Here is a 22,716-nt window from a genome sequence, read left to right as displayed (position 1 = left end):
GCATTTCAAATGACTCTAGAGTCTCTTCAAAGCTGCGAACAGCAAGCCAATGGCAGCATTTGATTTTGATAATGCTGCTCATGCTTTTGTCCCTAAAAATACCCCCACACACAAAATGAGCCTAATACACACATCCGAGTGTGAACACGGCAGTCACGCTGGTCTGTCTTGCCCCTGGGCACTGGGTTTGGCGATGACTGTAATTAGCTGCTGACACTGTAGGTGAACCGGGCTGTAATAACAGGCTACAGCTACGCCGCTCTTTCATTCTGACAGCAAATCCCTGCCAGAGCCGTGAGCCCAGGGGACACGCAGACATTTACGCAGATTAGAGGCATGAATGACTCAAATATAATGGGAAATTTAGTGCCGGCCAGTTTACTAGTAGTATATGGGCTACATTGATGTCTCTGATTAAAATGGACTCTGCTTTTGAAGCTCATTTAAAGAATCTAACAAGCTGGAAAATGTTCATATATTTACATAGCCATCATGGTGGCAGCGAATAGTGAGTTTGGGTGGTGGAAAAAAAACTCAGGTCATTACTGAAGCTTCCATCATGGCTGTCGCTGTTGCTTTTACTCACTTAATTCTGGCATCAGAATGGAAAGAGCGCCATCTAATGGACAGAATGAGTGTTGCGCTTGTGGAAAATGGTATATCTATCTATCTATCTATCTATCTATCTATCTATCTATCTATCTATCTATCTATCTATCTATCTATCTATCTATCTATCTATCTATCTATCTATCTATCTATCTATCTATCTATCTATCTATCTATCCCGTCTGTCTGTCCGTCTGTCTGTCCGTATGCACATCCGTCCATCTACCCGTCTGTCTGAATATCTGTCTTTCTGTCTATATATCTTTCTGTCAGTCTGTCCATCTATCAGTCTGTCTATCTCTTTGTCTGTCTATCTGTCTGTCTATCTGTCTGTCTGTCTGTCTATCTTTAATAATCTGTGTTTTTTACAACAGGTTGTGCTATTATTCGACCACCTAGAGATGGAGGGATCAGATACAGGGGTCTGACCCAGGAACAGGTAAACACTTTTAATTTGATATTTATATGCTCAATATAATATAATATAATATAATATGATATAATATAATATAATATAATATAATATGATATAATATAATATAATATAATATAATATAATATAATATAATATAATTTAATAAAATATAATTTAATTTAATATAATATAATAAAATATAATATAATATAATATAATATAATATAATATAATATAATATAATATAATATAATATAATACAATATAATACAATATAATTTGTAATTGAAACATTTATATTATAGTTTAGTGTATCATCATTGATTAAAAAAGTACATTACTTAAAAAAAAGATATTTTGGAAAATGTTCATTATATCATTTTATATTTGTGAATTTTTTTTTTTTTGTGTGTGTGTGTGTGTGTATTTTTTGATGAATAGAGAGTTTAATAGAACAGCATGTATTTATTTATACATTACAAATGTCTTCACTAGCATGTTTGATCAATTTAAAGTGTGCTTGCTGAATAAAAGTGTTTATGAAAGTACTCACACTGACACAGTACCGGATATTCAAACATCAGTGTAGGTGTTTGAGATGTGTTGTCACACCCTTTCTCTTTCTCTCTTCTCTATCTCTCTTTCAAATAAAATAAAATATATTGCTTTAATGGAATGATTGAAGCTTTAAATATGTGAAGAAATATTTTATCAATGAAAAAAATCAGAAACGAACACCATAACAGTTTAAACCTAAATAAACAGTGTAACAAATATGTGAGTGCTTCATACCACAGTGTTTAACATCTCTCTCTCTCTCTCTCTCTCTCTCTCTCTCTCTCTCTCTCTCTCTCTCTCTCTCTCTCTCTCTCTCTCTCTCTCTCTCTCTCTCTCTCTCTTCCTGTCTTTGTCTGGGTGCAGATCCGCAGTGTCCAGGTGTTGCCGGTGGATTATGAAATCGAGTATATCTGCAGAGGAAGCAGAGTAATTGTTGGACCAAAGGTCAGAAAGTGTCTCCCTGATGGCACCTGGACCGACCTGAACCAGCGCAGCAAATGCTGTATGTTCAGCTCTTCTTTTAGTTTTTTGCAAAGGTTTAAACTTGATCTCAACTAAAAGTAAATAAACAGCAGCCATAAACACATTTTATATTGTTATTTTTAACTCTTGACATTAACTTTTCTTTCCAAAGCTACATATTTGTATCAAAATAGTCCATATTGATATCTAACAGGTACATATTAGTACCAACAGTGTATAATAGTATCAAAAAAAAAAAAAAAGTTTTTTTAAAAGGTATGGCCCGAATGACAGTTCTTGTATCTTTTTTTTTTTTCTGAGAGTGTAATAACTTTAAACATGCAGTAACCTGTTTAATGTAGTCAGTTTTAGCTATCTTCACAAAATTAATATAATATTGTTAATGATAATAATAATAACAATAATAATAATAATAATAATAATAATAATAATAATAATAATAATTTCATTTATGTTGCGGTGGTCATGTCAAAAACTGAAAGACTGATGATGAATTGACAGTACATGGTTATTTTGCTGTAGAAGGTTTATAAAAAAAAATAACTTAACTACAATCTAAGAGAGTTTGTGATGTGAGTGCAGTTGATTACAACAAAACAACCAAATACTAACAAATTATTTTTACCACATACTTAAATTGGGGGAAAAAAAGATTATTAATGCACACAGGATGAACTCGAGGGAACTGTGACATGTTTTAAATTCCCGACTGCAACGGCATAATTTAATAGATTTTCTTTTAAGTTTGAGTTATTTTGATAAGTGTGATTGTGATTTTATGCACTTTTTTTATTTTTGTAACTTTTATTTCATTTTTTGTCTTTTTTCCGCTTACTTATTTAACTTTTTTTTTTTTTTGTGGGGAGTTAGGTGTTAATTAGTTAACAACTAGATTAAACAATTAGATTAAATGTTGTGTTGTAGGTCTGAAATCTTTTTTTTTAACATATCTTAATGTTCCTTTGTTCATGCATAGCTACCCAATTAACACCCCTACAATCACCAACAATCCATCTCCATAAAACTTTTTACTTTTTATTTAAAAATGGCATTTAATTACTTTTCTTACAGTAACATTTGCTTATAAGTTTTATTTACTGCTGAGAATACAGACCTTACCTATATTTTTATTATTAAATTACTTTTATTGTGGACTGAAGTAATTGACTGCCATGTTTTGTTCTATTCTTGGGAATGGTTATAGGGTTTGTAAATGGATATATTTGAAAATTAATAAAAAATATTTAAATTAAATTATTATTATAATATTAATATATGTATTAAATTGTAATCATTTTTTGATAGAGCAAGTGAAAATCTATTTGAACTGGGATATTTGAGAAAAAAATCCTAAGCATTTAGCCCTGAAGATGTCTAAAATTTCCTTCATAACTTCATTTAACTTGGTGAAACCTGCAGAAACCCAGATGGCTTCCCATTTTAGTTAACTTAGCTAAATTCAAATTAATAGCTGAATGGCTGATATAAAAGGAAATAAAAATTGATAAAGTGTTTTATTTTTATAACATTTTATTTCAGATTTTTTATATATGTTTTAGTTTATTTTTTTATTACGGAATATATCCAAACCGTAATCAAGAGATGTTGAAAAATAGACCATAGACCACCATCTTTTGTAATAAATAGATCTTAATATAATGGATATGAACCCCTTTATAATGTCAAGTCAATACAAAAGTTTTGAAACATCAATCAGGATTTGAAGGATTAATGACATATATTTTTAAACTGACCTTTCGTTGTACAACCCCATTGGTGTGCTGTCACTTTTGATCAATTTAATACCGACCCTGTCTTACCAACCTCAAATCTTTGAATGTCAGTGTATGTTTTACAAACAGTAGTCTATATTCTAATCTACATTCACTTCAATAGGTACACCTGTCCTACTGCTTGTTAATGCAAGTTTCTAATCAGCCAAACACATGGCAGCAAATCATTAAGACATGTAGACATGGTCATGGTGATCTACTGTAGTGCAAACTGAGCATCAAAATGGGGAAGAAAGGTGATTTAAGTGACTTTGATCGTGGCGTGGTTGTTGATGCCAGACAGGCTCGTCTGAGTATTTCAGAAACTGCTTATCTACTGGGATTTTCACACACAACCATCTCTAGGGTTTACAGAGAATAATCTAAAGAGAAAATATCGAGTGAGCTGCAGATATGTGGGCGCAAATGCATAGTTGATGCCAGAGGTCAGAAGAGAACGTCCAAACTGGTTTGAGTTGATAGAAAGGCAACAGTACCTCAAATAACCACTGGTTACAACCAAGGTCTGCAGAAGAGCATCTCTGAACACACAACAATGGTTACTACCTCCAGGATAATGCGCCATGTCATAAAGCGTGAATCATCTCAGACTGGTTTCTTGAACATAAAAAAAGTTTACTGTACTCAAATGGCCTCCACAGTCACCAGAGCTCAATCCAATAGAGCACCTTTGGGATGTGGTGAAATGGGAGATTCACATTATACAAATCTGCAGTAACTGCTTGACTCTATCGTGTTAATATGGACCCAAATCTCTAAGGAATATTTCCAGTACCTTGCTGAATCTATGCCACAAAGGATTAAGGCAGTTCTGAAGGAAAATGGGGGTCCAACCTGGCACTAGTAAGGTGTACCTAATGAAGTGGCCAGTGATTGTACAGTATATGCAAATCCAACCCATCTTTTTTTTTAAAGAAATTCACAAAATAAAGGTTAAGTCAAATTTATTTTATGTCTGGATATGTTTTTTTTTTTTTTTTAGGGTGATTTTGTTCCCAAAAGAAAGCTAGGTCAAACACACACACACACACACACACACACACACACACACACACACACACACACACACACACACACACACACACACACACACACACACACTCTCTATTATAATATGAAACACACGGTGTTGACACAGACATGTTGATATAACTTGACACGATCACTACTGGATGGAGGTATGAAGTATTAAAGATGACAGCTGAGCATATTGTGTTATATAATTGGTCTCTGAGGATGATACATTCTGTTCTTGGCATCATTTATCCTTTCACTGCAAGAAAAGGTGGTAGCGTTGTATGCTTTATAAAAGAAAAGGTAATCTAAGGTAAAAATGAATCCCACAGGGGAAAATTCCATTTCAGACTGCTCAAATGAAACATGAGCCTTAAAGTAATAGTGCCTCAAATCGCACCTATCCTGTTATTGTGCTAATGTTATTTACACTTATATTGTTTTTGGACCACAAAAGCATAAATGTAATTTTTTTTTAAAATAAATGTCCATGGATAGTAATGTATAGGAAATGGTGTGGTGCAGTAATGATGTAAAAATGGTTAGCAAGTAAAAGAGGGCTCCCTCAAGACTTCTTTTTGAGTTTTACAATAGTATTTTCAATTTCAATGTGTCAAACATAGTTTGACTCTATATCAAAATGCTTTGTTACAATGCAGATTAGTCACACCCTATATATATATATATTTTTTTAAATAAGCAATGGTGGGAAGTAGGGCTTTAGAAAAATAATGCATTACAGTATCTAACTTATTTGTGCTGTAATTAATTTTCTGTTATAATAATATATGCATAAATTTGAATTTTGCATGCTAAAATGACTTAATTTAGATTTTGTTTTATGTCATTGTGCCTCCTCATTATTTTACTTTTTTTGTGTGTGTTGTGTGTGAGAGGGTTGTGGTTTCATAGTGTCAATCATTGCAATTAGTTCTTATTTCACATGACTTTTCATAGCTCAACACAAAGGATCTAGCTACAATGACACATTGTTTCTAGCTACAAATTTTATCCATAGACTGTAAAAGATATGGATGTAGTATTCGTGACGTCAACCACTGGTTTCTGAAGAACGCAAAAGATGCTACAAGTAGGTGTGGCCAATCGTTGCTATTTTGTTTGCACGTCATTGCATACCAAACAAGGGCAAAGAGGCGGAGTGTAATCAGTGCCTGTTTCAGAAAGCAGGTTAAGTGAAAACTCAGAGTATTTTAACCCTGAAATAAGAGAAACTCTGGGTTTTCTGTTTCAAAATGGCAGGTTTGTTAAACTCAAGAAATCAGGGTAAGTCAAACCTGTTTCTGAAAGAAAGGTAACTTTAACTCAGAGTCAGTTACCGTGGTAACTTACTCTGTGAATCTAACCTGGTCCGGAGCAGGTTTTTTTCTCTAAACTCAGAGTTTCTGTCGGTCTCCTCCCCTTTTTTTTAAAGATGAAGCGTATTTCTCGCATTAGCCTTACATTTCCACACACCTATTTTAGAGCTCATTTTGGAGATGCACATAAAAACGATTGATGGAAACGGCATGATTCACATAACTTTTAAAAATATGCATAATAAAACATGTGCATAACTGAGTAGGTTAAACTTTTATTTGATAAGAAAAGATTTGCATAAACTAAGTGCACTTAACAAATTACAGTATGTGCACTAAAAAAAGGTTTGTTAGAGAGGATGATGAAAATGTGTGTGAATGGACAAACCAGCAGACTGAGCACACTGCAGAACATCTTAAATGTTGTTTTAATCATTCTAAAATCTTTTAACTGTTTCAGTATTAGTGTATATTATTAATTATCTTTGAGCATCAGGAGCGTGTCAAGAGTCTCCGCGTCTGGCTTCAAACGCCCCCACGTGTTCATTGCGTGTCAGCATTGTTTTCTTTCTCTGAGGCGCAAGTACATTTATTAAATAAAGAATTAATTGACGCAGCTTATTCTACCGCAGTAAATTCTGTTTTTACTGTTGATATTTGGCGCAAGTTAATCAGGAAGTGACGATTGTGTTCTCTTTGACTTATTGGATAAAAACGCTGCTTTATTTGCATCTTATATGCAATATTCCAGTTTTGCACAAGTTTATGTAATATATTTGGATGGAAACTTAGATATTTCCTACATTTTTGTCACACACAGAACAAAGTCACGTACGAGGCTTGTCCTTTTTCATAAATAATTAGCTTAACCTTTGACAAGTACTGTAACTAGATTAATGGGATTATTATTCTTTTTAAAAATTAATTTTAGCACTGCTTACCTTCTAAATGTTATATCAAACTCTATCACTTGATTAATAAAAAGGCATACTCACAAGTGCACTTTTAAATCTATTAAAACTGATCAACGTATATAAAAGTTTAGAAACATTTTATAGACATCACACATTATATTACTTATTTTATTATACTTAAATATTTAAATATTTCAAATTAAAAATTACGCATTAACTTGAGCAGCTGTTTTCCCAGGCTAACTGTCTCTGTTTCACTGATGGTTGCGTCTTTTTAAATATATACGCTCATATTTGCTATAACTTTGCATGAGCAGATCAAATTCAGCCGGAGAAAGAAATTGTGATCTCTTTTTTTAAGATGTTGCCATTGTCACTCATAATATCTGCGCTCCATTGATAATGCCTTTTTATAGTCACGGTGTGCGCGCTTAACTCTGAGTTGGTCTACTCAAAGTTGATTGACCCAGCTCAGATCAGCTATTCTGAAACCGAAAACTCAAATCTCTCGGTAAGTCAACTCAGAGTTCAAGTTTAAACTCCGAGTTGTTTTAACCTCCTTACTGAAACAGGCCCCTGGTAGTGTTTTGTTTAGATGGGCTTTTCTTTGGGAGAAATGCTTAACTCTTCATTACATGCGACTTGTGTCAGGCCCCTGTGTTTTCGTCATGTGACCTTCCCCATGTGCTCCTCTGTTCTGTTTCTCGCCGTTTCATTTTGTTCATTGGTTCCACCTGTGTTCCTCCTGTGTGTATCATCAGTGTCATTACATCCTTGTGTATTTATACCCCTTAGTTTTGATTAGTATTGATGTCTGTCTAGTCACCCTGGGCCTGTTTCAGAAAGCAGGTTAAAACTCAGAGTAGTTTAACCCTGAAATGAGAGAAACTCTGGGTTTTCTGTTTCAAAATGGCAGGTTTGTTAAACTCGAGAAATCAGGGTAAGTCAAGCCTGTTTCTAAAAGAGAGTTACTTTAACTCAGAGTCAGTTACCGTGGTAACTTACTCTGTGAATCTAACCTGGTCCGGAGCAGGTTTTATTCTCTAAACTCAGAGTTTCTGTCGGTCTCCTCCCCTTTTTTAAAGATGAAGTGGTATTTCTCGCATTAGCCTTACATTTCCACACACGTATTTTAGAGCTCATTTTGGAGATGTGCATAAAAAAGATTGATGGAAATGTCATGATTCACATAACTTTTGAAAATACGCATAATATAACAAGTGCATAACTGAGTAGGTTAAACTTTTATTTGATAAGATGCACATAAAATACGAAGTGCACTTAACAAATTACAGTATGTACATTAAAAAATGGTTTGTTAGAGATGATGATGAAAATGTGTGTGAATTGACAAACCAGCAGACTGAGCACACTGCAGAACATCTTAAATGTTGTTTTAGTCATTCTAAAATACCCTAACTGTTTCAGTATTAGTGTATATTATTAATTACCTCCGAGCGTCTGGAGCGTGTCAAGATCTCCGCGTCTGGCTTCAAACGCCCCCACGTGTTCATTGAGTGTCAATTGTCTTCTGAGGCTCAGGTACATTAATTAAATAAAAATCATTCATGCAGCTTCTTCTACCGCAGTAAATTCTGTTTTTACTGTTGATATTTGGCGCAAGTTAATCAGGAAGTGACGATTGTGTTCTCTTCGACTCTTTGGATAAAAATGCTGCTTTATTTTTAGACGTTATTCCAGTTTTGCACAAATTTATGTAATAGCCTATATTTTGATGAAAACACAGCTATTGCCTACATTTTTGTCACACACAGAACAAAGTCACGTACGAGGCTTGTCCTTTTTTTCATAAATAATTCGCTTAACCTTCGACATGCACGGTTACTAGATTAATGGGATTATTATTCTGTCTAAATTATTTTATTACTGCTTACCTTCTTAATGTTATATCAACCTCTATCACTTGATCAATAAAAAGGCAGACACAAGTGCGCTGTTAAATCTATTAAAACTGATAAAAGTGTATAAAAGTTTAGGAAAAAGTATAAACGTCACACATTACTTATTTTATTATACTTAAAATGTTTAAATACTTAAAATTAAAAATTACGCATTAACTTGAGCAGCTGTTTTCCCTCGCTGTTTCTGTTTCACTGATGGTTGCTTCATTTTAAATATATACACTCATATTTGCTATAACTTTGCATGAGAACATCAAGTTCAGCTTGAAAAAGAAATGCTGATCTCTTTTTTTTAAAGATGTTGCCGTAGTCACTCGTAATGTCTGCACTCCATTGATAATGCCTTTTTATAGTCACGGTGCGCGCGCTTAACTCTGAGTTGGTCTACTCAAAGTTGATTGAACCAACTCAGATCAGCTGTTCTGAAACTGAAAACTAAGTTTTTATTATCTCGGTAAATCAACTCAGAGTTCAAGTTCAACTCAGAGTTGTTTGAACCTCCCTACTGAAACAGGCCCCCCATGTTGTTCCTGAGTATTTCCTCTGTCCTTCATGTGAGTGTTAATCAATAAATCTATGTGATTGATAACTCTTGTGATCCTTTGCCTTTCTGAGAGAGCCCAGGCATGACAACTTGTTTGTGGTCTGACCAGGGGCCTGTTTCAGTAAGGAGGTTCAAACAACTCGGAGTTTAAACTTGAACTCTGAGTTGATTTACCGAGAGATTAAAAACTCTGAGTTTTCGGTTTCAGAACAGCTGATCTGAGTTGGTTCAATCAACTTTGAGTAGACCAACTCAGAGTTAAGCGCGCGCACCGTGACTATAAAAAGGCATTATCAATGGAGTGCAGACATTACGAGTGACTACGGCAACATCTTAAAAAAAAGAGATCAGCATTTCTTTTTCAAGCTGAACTTGATGTTCTCATGCAAAGTTATAGCAAATATGAGTGTATATATTTAAAATGAAGCAACCATCAGTGAAACAGAAACAGCGAGGGAAAACAGCTGCTCAAGTTAATGCGTAATTTTTAATTTTAAGTATTTAAACATTTTAAGTATAATAAAATAAGTAATGTGTGACGTTTATACTTTTTCCTAAACTTTTATACACTTTTATCAGTTTTAATAGATTTAACAGCGCACTTGTGTCTGCCTTTTTATTGATCAAGTGATAGAGGTTGATATAACATTAAGAAGGTAAGCAGTAATAAAATAATTTAGACAGAATAATAATCCCATTAATCTAGTAACAGTGCATGTCAAAGATTAAGCTAATTATTTATGGGAAAAAAAGGACAAGCCTCGTACGTGACTTAGTTCTGTGTGTGGCAAAAATGTAGGCAATAGCTGTGTTTTCATCAAAATATAGGCTATTACATAAATTTGTGCAAAACTGGAATAATGCCTAAAATAAAGCAGCGTTTTTATCCAAAGAGTCGAAGAGAACACAATCGTCACTTCCTGATTAACTTGCGCCAAATATCAACAGTAAAAACAGAATTTACTGCGGCAGAAGAAGCTGCATCAATGATTTTTTTATTTAATTAATGTACCTGAGCCTCAGAAGAAGCCAGACGCGGAGATCTTGACACGCTCCAGACGCTCGGAGGTAATTAATAATATACACTAATAATGAAACAGTAAAGGCATTTTAGATTGACTAAAACACCATTTAAGATGTTCTGCAGTGTGCTCAGTCTGCTGGTTTGTTTTTTCACACACATTTTTATCATCATCTCTAACAAACTATTTTTTAATGTACATACTGTAATTTAAGTGCACTTTGTAGTTTATGTGCATCTTATCAAATAAAAGTTTAACCCACTCAGTTATGCACTTGTTATATTATGCGTATTTTCAAAAGTTATGTGAATCATGACGTTTCCATCAATCTTTTTTATGCACATCTCCAAAATGAGCTCTAAAATAGGTGTGTGGAAATGTAAGACTAATGCGAGAAATGCCGCTTCATTTTTAAAAAAGGGGAGGAGACCGACAGAAACTCAGAGTTTAGAGAATAAAACCTGCTCCGGACCAGGTTAGATTCACAGAGTAAGTTACCACGGTAACTGACTCTGAGTTAAAGTTAACTCTCTTTTAGAAACAGGCTTGACTTAACCTGCTTTCTCGAGTTTAACAAACCTGCCATTTTGAAACGGAAAACCCAGAGTTTCTCTCATTTCAGGGTTAAACTACTCTGAGTTTTCACTTAACCTGCTTTCTGAAACAGGCCCCACATGTGCTTGGCTGTGTACTATATCAATAAAGTGTTTAGTTTTTTTTAAAAAACACTGTTGTAACACATTGGACCACTAAGCATTGTTTTTATGATAATTTTCTTCAGGAGGAAAACACAAATTACTTCATACAGTATATAGTCTGTGTTAGTAAATGCAAGGCTATTGATAATACAGGCATTACACTGTATGACAATGTTTCAGATGACTGTTCTGGAGCCTACAGCTAATCACTCTTTCAGATTCAGGAGTGCTTTTAAGTTCTAAAGAAAACTACAAATGATCTTAAATAAACCAAATACCTTTATAGATATAGTATATAATTTCACTCTCTTTTTTTTTCCCACTTTTTGTGAGGTGATTGTATATTTGCAGTGTTTAAACCTGCAGCTAGTTACATGAAGTTAGAATGCTTGTTTGCAATTTTTTTTATTATTAATTGTTTTAATTTGTTCTGGTATGGCTGTTGATGCTTATTGTTAGGCGACTTTGGGTGTCTAGAAAGGTGCCATTTACAAAAAATAAATGTATTATTATTAAATGCAGGCCAAATAAATGGTTTAATAATAATATAATAAATAAATAATTATGTGAATACAACAATAATGAAGCACAATTACAGTTTTTCTCAGTGGCTTTGATGCATTTCTCACAACACTATTTACATTGCACAACAGTCAATGCATTTCTAGTAATTTGTGCACATCATAGTAGCAGTTTTTCATTCCTTCCAACAAATTGCAAATGCTTTTGGACATGCATCAATTGCTTTTATGCAACTCTCTGCTGTTTTGTAATGTTATCATTTGGTTGTCATATCAGTCAAAATTAACTAAACCTGTGAATGCTGAGTCTTTTCATATAAAAATAATAGTCATTTCATTACTTGAGTCATTACATACAAAAATGTTGTTGTCAAAATCTGTCAAGCAAATTTGATTAAAATAAATGTAGATCTTTTTTTATTTTCCTGAAAATGTCCTCTAAATTGAATGAGTTCATGAAAGATTTACAGACCTATGTATGTTAGGTTTTGTTCCAATATGTACTGCAATATTGTTTACAGTTGTCCACAGCTCTACCCAAAGGAAGTTTATGTTTGTTGTAAATAAGGGTGTATTATTTTTTTTGCACAATGCTGTGAATAAATTAGAATTGCACAAAGCAAATGCTGTGAAAATGTGAAACATACATATTCAGTGTCAGATACCTCACTAAATGCAGTGATGTCTAACTTTACTGTAGTTTTCAAATGGCTGTACAAATAGTAAATAGTGCTTAAGTATTTTCAGGAAGTGTCACCAAAATCTGACTTTTTTTTTTTTTTTTTTTTTTGCATTGGAAGAATGTATAGAGTAAACTGTCATAATGAAAACATGACAAAGCCATTTGACTATCTATACAATGGTGTCAGGACTTTTCATCTTGATTTCACTGACACTTTCAGCGACAGAAATACTTGCTTTTGAGGACTGAGCTTTCCATTTTAAGCATAAGACACCCTTTTGCTGGTTATCAACTAGGTTTTGCAGTTTGTACTAATTGTTTTGGGAAATGCATTAACTGTTGTGCAAATATAAATAGTGTTGTGAGAAATGCACCAAAGCCACTTAGAAAAACTATAAAACAAACAAAAGGTTGATGACTAAAACTGAGTGTGGAATCATGGGAGCTGTAGTCTTCACGTTCATCTAAGCTGGGGCTTTCCATCCTAAGTATTTTAAATAAAATGGAATAGTGCTTGTGTTGGTTTATAGATAGATAGATAGAAAAATAGACAGATAGACAGACAGACAGACAGACAGACGGATAGATTAGATAGATAGATAGACAGACAGACAGACAGACAGACAGACAGACAGACAGCAAGACAGACAGACAGACAGACAGACAGATAGACAGATAGATAGATAGATAGATAGATAGATAGATAGATAGATAGATAGATAGATAGATAGATAGATAGATAGATAGATAGATAGATAGATAGATAGATAGATAGATAGATAGATAGATAGATAGATAGATAGATAGATAGATAATGTAACGCATTACAATCCTGAGAAAGTAAAATTGTAAGGTTGTACTGTAGCTTGCACAACAATAAGAAACTCATGTTCCTAATAAATAACCAAATAGGGCTTTTTAGGGTGAGTTTATTATGAGTATGCACAGTTTATATTGTAGGACAAAACATTCAAGTATTGCTAAGTAATGTTTATGAAGACCTTAATTTTCTTATTAATTGAAAGTAAAATGTTAAAGGAACTAGTGTCCATGCAGCATTAAACTTTATTCATCTATTTATCATGCAAAATGGTCTCATGTCCTTTGTATTCAAAATGTTAATGTATTGTTTAAAAAGAAACCTGACCTTGGTCATTGGTCTTTGTGTGAAACTGTGTGTTCATTGGAGCCACTGGTATGACAGGTTTCCATATTTAAAAAATGTTCAAAAGAACGGCTATATGCACGCCAATGTAAATTTTACCATGTAAATTATATTTGACAACCTACATCCTTCATAGATGCACACTGATGTGATTTAGGTTAAAATGCACAAAGTAACAGTCAAATTGTAATAAACACGTAAACAGTTTGATACAGTTGAAAACTTTCTGAAAAGGCAGTTATGAGCAGTTGAAATCAGAATTATTAGCCAAATTATGTTAACAGAGCAAGGAAATTTTCACAGTATGTCTGATAATATTTTCTCTTCTGGAGAAAGTCTTATTTGTTTTATTTTGGCTAGAATAAAAGCAGGTTTTAATTTTTTTAAAAACATTTTAAGGTCAAAATTTTTAGCCTCTTTAAGCTATATATATATTTTTTTTGATAGTCTACAGAACAAACCATCATATGATAAATTGCAAAATTACCCTATCCTACCTAGTTAACCTAATTAACCTAGTTAAACCTTTAAATGTCACTTTAAGCTGTATAGAAGTGTCTTGAAAAATATCTAGTCAAATATTATTTACTGTTCATGGCAAAGATAAAATAAGTCAGTTATTAAAATTGAGTTATTAAAACTATTATGTTTAGAAATGTGTTAAGAAAATCTGCTCTCTGTTAAACAGAAATGTTGGGGAAAAATAACGGGGGGGGGGGGGGGGGGGGCTAATAATTCATGGGGCTAATAATTTTGACTTCAACTGTATAATGAATAACTAATATATGATATCTACTGTATACTGTATATGTAAAGATAGTATTATATTAAGACAGTATATTGTTAAATACTGTATATAGGTAGGAAAGGTTTGAGTTCTGAAACTGAAACAATGACGTTTTATATGTCAAAAAGTGAATTTAATTTGTGACTGGTGTTTCTCAGTGCTGCCATGTCCGCGTGTGTGGACGTCCCTGGAGAACGGCCGTGTGACGGTTCATCCTCCAGGACCAGCAGTAGAGGGCACTATACTTCACTACAGCTGTTTGGAGGGTTTCATCCTGGTGGGCAGAAACAGCACACAGTGCAATAAACTAGGCAAATGGGACTCACCCAAACCGGTCTGCCACTGTGAGTATTAGTGAATGAGCACTTTACTTATAGAATCAATATTATAATCATTATTTACAATTCTGTTGTTGTCTTTGTTCTCTCTTCTGCTTCTAATGTAGATGACAGACATTATACAGGTAAGATTTTTGTCTATTTTTCTTATTTATACAGTATGTGACCCTAGACCACAAAAATAAGCCACATAGGTGTGTACTGTACTGTGAAAATAGCCAGAAATACATTAATAAATGTAGTTAAATTAATAGATTTTTTTACTTTATGCCTAAATTCATTAAAATATAAAGTAAAGATCACATTCCTTGAAGACATTTTTGTGACTTGTCTTTAGTTAATGTATCAGAACCTAATTTCTGTTTAGTATTTTGTATAACAACCTATTTGTTAAAGGTAATTTTCTCAATATTTAGATTTTTATGAACCCTCACTTTCCAGATTTACAAATAAATGCACTACAAGTATTGTTCTGTCCTAACAAACCAAACCATACATCTAAATAAAGCTTATTTATTCTGCTTTCAGATAATGTATAAATCTTAGTTTTATTAAAAAATTACTTTTGACTGGTTTTGTGGTCCAGGGTCACTTATTAAACACTATTACATCAGTTTGCAATAAACTAAAGTCCAATAATGCAACAATTTCACATAGAAAAATTATACTGCTTGTCTACATGTTTTATTTGTATTACATACCAAACCATGCCTGTCCTCCTTTTGTGCAAAGTATGCAAACCAACAAAAATGACTTCATAAAAGGTGTATGCTATTATTAGGATTTTAGTTCTGGGATATTGCATTCTGTACCTTTCCTTTAAAGACTTAAAAGTGTATTGCGCTGCAACTGAGATGCTGTTACCAAAGAGGATTCTGTCAGACGATTTTAATGTTAATACTCAATTGAATGGAAGTTATCAGTGGTTATCAGCTGATAAATATGGGCCAGTAGGGGCCTTCTGCGCCCACTAGTAGGCTCAGAAGGCTGTTGTCATCCATCCACATGGTTAATCAGCTGTTTTTGAAAATTGTTAAAATTATTTACTAAATTTCCCATTAATGGTATTTTATTAACATCTACCCCTACCCCAATCCAAAACCCAACCGTCACAGTAATGTAAAAACAGTTCTGGATCTGAAGTCTTCTCTGGTATAGCTGATTAACCATGAGAATTATTTATATTATTTATTAAATTTCCCATTAATTGTATTTTATTAACCTCTACCCCTATCCCAACCCCAAAGCCAACCGTCACAGTAATGTAAAAACAGATCTGGATATGGAGTTTTCTCTATTAGTATAGCTAATTAACCAAGTGGATGGATGATAACAGCCTTCTGAGCCTACCAGTAGGCGTAGAAGGCCCCTACTGGCCTATATTTATTAGCTGATAACCACTGATAACACCCGTTCTAACAATGTTACCAAGTGCTAACTTTTTGTTTAGGTTTTACGCTTTTAGGCTTTAGGTTTGCTCAAAAACATACACAAAATACACTCAGTTTGTCATGTTTGAAATTAACTTTAACAATTGGGAAATTAATCACTTACTTGTACATTCACACCGGTTTGATTAGTCTTGGCTGGTTCCTGATGTGTATGATCACACTGGTGTGATTAGAATGTTCAGTGTGTTACGTAATCAGGTTCTAACTTCAAAGCAGCTTTCAGGCGATGACTAGCACTGAGCTAGAGAAAGACATTTATCAGTGTTTTCAAACAAATAACATTTTACATTTCAGACATTTGAATAGACCTTAGTACTTGCAAAACATTATACTGTACTTAAAGGGCACCTATGGTGAAAAATCTATTTTTAAAGCTGTTTGGACAGACGTGTGTAAGTATAGTCTATCATATTGGGGTGAAATAAACACACCCAGTCTTTTTTTTTTTTTTTAAATTTAACAGCATAAAAACGGTGGACCAATTGGATTGGTTTTCAGATCGACCGCAACTTGACGTAGGAGTGTGGTCCCCCCGCCCACCAATATTGATTGACAGCTGCATGCATTAACATTTCTCCGTAATAACGCATGTAATCATATTAACAAGACAGGATGAACCGGGATTAAAAGGTCTGTTCAGTATGCTAGGATCATCAAGTACATGAAGTACAGCGATTCACTTTAGATTCACTTCATCACTACAGCCGCGTGTCTCTCTCTCTCTCTGTCTGTCTGTCTGTTTGTCTGTTTGTCTATCTGTCTGTCTGTGTGTGTGTGTGTGTGTGTGTGTGTGTGTCTGCGCTATGTATGTGTGTGTCTGCGCTATGTATGTGTGTGTGTCTGCGCTATGTATGTGTGTGTGTCTGCGCTATGTGTGTGTGTGTGTGTGTGTCTGCGCTATGTGTGTGTGTGTGTGTGTGTCTGCACTATGTATGTGTGTGTGTGTGTCTGCGCTATGTATGTGTGTGTGTGTCTGCGCTATGTATGTGTGTGTGTCTACGCTATGTGTGTGTATGTGTGTGTCTGCGCTATGTGTGTGTATGTGTGTGTCTGCGCTATATGTGTGTGTGTGTGTGTGTGTCTGCGCTATGTGTGTGTGTTTGTGTGTCTGCGCTGTGTGTGCGTAAACTCATTGTTGCAGCTCCACAAAAAAATGCATCAAATACTGTTTGGTAAAGTTCTTACTGTAGTATTTCTCACAAACGTTACATGAGATCTGCTTCCTGAGGCAGCCGAGGGTGGCGATTGAGGCATGTTGCTGACAGGCACGTGGGAACGGTGGGCGGGGATGACTAGCCTTAAAGACCCAGTGCAAAAAAACAGCAACAACCTTTTCCCAGCTATAATACAGACACTTCAGACAGCTATAATAAATACTCTGATGGGTGTTTTGAGCTGAAACTTTACAGACGCATTCTGGGGACACAAAAGACTTATATTAAATATGAAAAAAAGGGGTAACCTATGTTTTTTTTTTTTTTTACATAATTTGACAATGTGCTTTATTTACATCAGATCCACACTGTTTATGTTTCTAGAATATTTGCTCTATTCTTCACACATTTAAAAGCCACTTACCTGTATTTTGGAGAAGTTGATGAGTTAACATGTTGTAAATCCAGTAACTCTAATCTCTCAACTGCAGTGCAGGCTAACTCGGCCATCATCAAATGATAGGATAATTATTAAACGGTATAAAAAGTTAAATACATTTTCTTAATCATATTTGATATTATATTATAAAATATAATTAGTATGTTTGTCAATATTTGCAGAAAAGAGAAAAAAGACAAGAGAAACAAATATATAAAAGCAATATATGCTGATATACATATATAAATGCAATATATACATGATAAACCTGATGCCATGGAAACTTTAAAGCGATGCATTCTAAGTCACATAAAAAAAAACTCTAGGTCTGAGAGAGTGTGTGAAAGGGTTTGAAAAAGGGGACTGCAATCAAATAAAACCTCTAATATCATTAGATCAATTTAAAAATAAAAATGTACTCACCATTTACTTGTCAAGTTATTCCAGACGTGTGCTGTATGAGTTTATTTTTTCTGCTCAACACAAAAGGTGATATTTTGAAGAAAGATGTTAACCAGACAGTTGGATAGAAAAGAAATATGAAAAGCAGTGCTTCTGAGAACTATCCCATTTCCAACATTCTTCAAAATCTTATTTTGTTTAACAGCAGAGAGAAAGTCTGCAGGGTGATTGCCACAGCCATATCACCCTGTAGTCCAAGAGCAGCTACTCACTGAAGCTAAGCAGGGCTGATCCTGGTTAGTACCTAGATGGGAGACCAGTAGGGAACACTAGGTTGCTGTTGGAAGTGGTTGTTAGTGAGGCCAGCAGGGGGCGCTCAACCTGCAGTCTGTGTGAGTCCTAATGCCCCAGTAAAAGTGAAGTTCAAGGTTGAGCCTTCTTATTTATGGCTCCTGAACTCTGGAATAGCCTTCCTGATAATGTCCTGGTGGCTGAAAAACACTTCTGTGCATATAGCCCATTCATAAAAGAACACAATCTACATAAGTTTTGCGTGACTAAATTAGTTTTTAAACATGCCTGTCTAAAAGACATACATGGTGTCATTCTTCAGACCGTGGTTTTTAACTGCATTTTTCCCTCCACCATCCAAAAGAAGCTCCGATGCTGATTTATAATTTAGAAAAGTTTTGATTGGACATTTTTGGCAGAAGCCCTTTCAAAAACAATCTTTCCTTTCATGGATACAAGGCCACATTGGTCTTTCAGAAAGAAGTTTAGGTTGAAGCTGAGTTTTCCTGTTACTCTGTCAGCTTTAGGTGGTCATTATGCATGTGAACCTGCAAATGACAGAGCTATCTGTGTGAACAGGGTCCGTAGATACAAATCAACATTTGTTGTCAAATAGTTTATACTATCATAATTTTTGGCCCAAATTCTTTGATTGAACAAACTTTTTTAGTCCTATGCCTCACACAGAATATAAAATTACATATAAATACACTTTTTAATAATTTACTTTAACCAATACCATTGGAATGTGAAGAGACTTTCAACCAGCACAACAAAAAATGTTTCTGAATACCATCACCTACTGCATCTTTAATATATTTACATTTACATTTACATTTAGTCATTTAGCAGACGCTTTTATCCAAAGCGACTTACAAATGAGGACAAGGAAGCAATTTACACAACCAAGAGCAACCAAGAGTCTAAGAAGGGAAGTATTAGTAGTATTAGTATTTTTTTTTTTTTGTACAGTTAGTGTGATATTCAGAGAGGCAATTCCAGATTAGGAAGTGTAGTGGAGACTAAATAGTTGAGTTTTTAGTCGTTTCTTGAAAGTAGCGAGTGACTCTGCTGTTCTGATGCAGTTAGGGAGTTCATTCCACCAACTGGGGAGATTGAGCGTGAGCGTTCGCGAAAGTGATTTCTTCCCCCTTTGGGATGGAACCACGAGGCGACGTTCATTCACAGAACGCAAGTTTCTGGAGGGCACATAGATCTGCAGAAGCGAGAGCAGATAAGAAGGAGCAAGGCCAGAAGTCACTTTGTAGGCAAACATCAGAGCTTTGAATTTGATGCGAGCAGCAACTGGCAGCCAGTGCAAACGGACTAGCAGCGGAGTGTCATGTGCTCGTTTAGGTTCATTGAAGACCACTCGTGCTGCTGCATTCTGGAGCAGTTGAAGAGGCTTGATAGAGTTAGCTGGAAGCCCAGCTAGTAGAGAGTTGCAGTAATCCAGTTTGGAGAGAACAAGAGCTTGAACAAGGAGTTGAGCTGCATGTTCAGATAAGAAGGGTCGGATCTTTCTGATGTTATAGAGTGTGAATCTGCACGATCGAGCAGTTCTAGAGATGTGGTCAGAGAAGTTTAGTTGGTCATCAATCGTTACTCCAAGGCTTTTCACCATTTTGGATGCAGTAATGGTTGCCCCGTCCATCTGGATTGAAAAGTTATGGTGTAGAGTCGAGTTGGCAGAAACTACAAGCATTTCCGTTTTTGCGAGGTTCAGCTGAAGATGATGATCTTTCATCCAGTGTGAAATATCCAACAGGCAGGCTGAGATACGAGCTGGAACCGAGGGATCATCAGGATGAAAAGAGAGGTATAGCTGGGTATCATCAGCATAGCAGTGGTAGGAGAATCCATGTCTCTGGATGACTGGTCCTAGAGATGATGTGTAGATGGAGAAGAGAAGTGGCCCAAGAACAGAGCCTTGAGGTACCCCAGTGTTTAGATGCTGTAGGTTGGACACCTCACCCCTCCAAGACACCCTGAATGATCTGTCAGTGAGGTGAGATCTGAACCATTGTATAACAGTGCCCGCAACGCCCAGTGACTCGAGCGTAGATAGCAGGATCTGGTGGTTGACAGTGTCAAAAGCAGCTGACAAGTCCAGCAAAATGAGGACTGATGATTTAGAGTCTGCTTTAGCCAGTCTGAGATCCTCCACGACCGAGAGCAGGGCAGTCTCAGTTGAGTGGCCTTTCTTAAAGCCGGATTGCTTGTTGTCCATGAGATTGTTTTGAGTAAGAAAGTCCAGGACTTGATTGAACACTACTTTCTCCAGAATCTTGGCCATGAATGGAAGCAGGGATACTGGTCTGTAGTTTTCAAATAGCGTATGGTCCAGGTTGGGTTTCTTTAGCAGTGGGGTTACCCTAGCCTGCTTAAATGAAGTGGGGAATAAACCAGAGTCAAGAGATGTGTTAATTATGTGAGTCAGTGTTGGTATGACTGCAGGAGAGATGGCTTGCAAGAGATGAGAGGGAATGGGATCGAGTGGACAGGTGGTTGCATGGCTAGATAGCACCAGTTTGGACACCTCAGACTCAGAGAGCTGAGAAAAAGAGGTGAGTGTGTGTGGTGTTGGTGGTGTACCTTGCGTGTTTGTTGTAGGTGCAGCAAATTGAGCACTGATTTTTGCAGTTTTGGTGCAAAAGAATGTAGCAAAGTCATCAGTAGTAAGTGTGGAGGATGCGGGTGGAGGAGGAGGATAGAGGAGGGAGGAAAATGTTTTAAAAAGTAGGCGAGGATTAGTGGCATTGTTGATTTTCAGACGGTAATATGTCTGCTTTGCCGAAGTAACCTCAGCCGAGAAAGAGGACAGAAGAGTTTGGTATGTTAAGAGCTGTGCAGGATTTTTAGTTTTCCGCCAAATTCTTTCTGCAGCTCGAAGTTTTGAGCGATGCTCACGGAGAGTATCCGAGAGCCAGGGTGCAGGAGGACTGGCACGGGCTGGCCTGGATGCAAGAGGACATAATTGGTCTAGACATGATGCTAGTGTGGAGCAGAGTGTATCAGTGGCACTGTTCGAATCAAGTGCAGAGAGTTTGCAAGATGGAGGAAGAGAGTCTGAAACAATGGTGGATAGTCTATTGGGTGAGAGAGATCGTAGGTTTCTGCGAAAGGTAACCAGTGTTGGAGTGTGTGGCGGCTCAGGAGTAATGTGGATGTTGAGAGACAGAAGGAAATGATCCGATATTTGTAGTGGAGTTACTATTGTTTGATCAGCGAAGCAGTGTCGTGTGTAAATAAGGTCTAGCTGATTACCTGATTTGTGGGTAGCAGAGGTAGGTGCTCTTTTTAGGTCAAAAGAGGCAAGCAGAGTCTGAAAGTCTGCAGCTTGCGGTTTGTCAACGTAAATGTTGAAGTCACCTAGCACCAACAAGGGAGTGTCAATATTAGAAAAAGATGAGAGAAGAACATCCAGTTCATCTAAGAAGTGACCTAATTTACCTGGTGGGCGGTAGATGACAACCACATTTATGTAGAAGGGGTGGATAATGGTGACTGCATGGAATTCAAAGGAGCTGATTGTTGGCAGGGACGGTATCAGAGTAAATTTCCATTCTTTGGAAATTAGTAGTCCAGTCCCACCCCCTCTCCCTGTGTGACGAGGAGTGTGGGAAAAAGAGAAATTAGCAGAAAGAGTAGCATGTTTAGCAGTGTCCTCCGGCCTCAACCAGGTCTCAGTTAGAGCCATGAGATTATAGTCAGAATATGTAGCTATGGAGGTAATAAAATCTGCCTTGTTAACAGCTGATTGACAGTTCCAGAGGCCCACGGAGAGAGAGAGTTGTGAAATAGCAGATACATGTATTGAATGAAGGTTGTGAGGATTACGCCTGTAGCGTACCTCCCGTGTTTTGCGAATGTTAGTAACAACAGGAATTAGAAAACACATAATAAAAGTGCACTGACAACAAAAGATAAAGTAAAAAAAAAAAAAAAAAGAAAGTAAAGTACTCAAGTGCTTTGTCGGTGTCTTTGCTCGGTGGAGTCGCGCAGGTAGAGTCGATGGTCTTTACACTCGTCGGTCTTAGTTGCGCAGGTAGAGTCGATGGTCTTTACACTCGTCGGTCTTAGTTGCGCAGGTAGAGTCGATGGTCTTTACACTCGTCGGTCTTCACACGAGGCGGTCTTCACACGAGGCTGCCGCGACCGCTGCCGCGGTGAACTAGTTGTTTATATAACCCCAAAC

General features: G+C 35.9%; 1 protein-coding gene across 8 annotated transcripts in view; it reads left to right on the top strand.

Annotated features, from left to right (window-relative positions):
* Positions 1-22,716, top strand: part of gabbr1b (gamma-aminobutyric acid (GABA) B receptor, 1b) — a 227,460-nt gene that overhangs the window by 69,869 nt on the left and 134,875 nt on the right. For 4 of the 8 annotated variants that reach the window (XM_087295827.1, XM_087295826.1, XM_087295829.1 and 1 more), the window contains exons 3-6: positions 984-1,048; positions 1,946-2,084; positions 14,602-14,787; positions 14,889-14,906. In XM_087295827.1, coding sequence (XP_087151953.1) covers positions 984-1,048; positions 1,946-2,084; positions 14,602-14,787; positions 14,889-14,906 — 408 coding nt within the window. Of the gene's footprint in view, positions 1-983; positions 1,049-1,945; positions 2,085-14,601; positions 14,798-14,888; positions 14,907-22,716 lie in introns of all 8 variants that reach the window. The other 4 variants (XR_015516832.1, XR_015516831.1, XM_087295831.1 and 1 more) reach the window with 1 other exon arrangement.

Source organism: Danio rerio, chromosome 19 (genome assembly GCF_052040795.2).
Source record: "Danio rerio strain M-AB ecotype USA chromosome 19, GRCz13ab, whole genome shotgun sequence".
Lineage (NCBI taxonomy): Eukaryota > Metazoa > Chordata > Actinopteri > Cypriniformes > Danionidae > Danio > Danio rerio.
The sequence above is the reverse complement of the archived record's forward strand: the minus strand, read 5'-3'. Positions and strand labels throughout refer to the sequence as shown.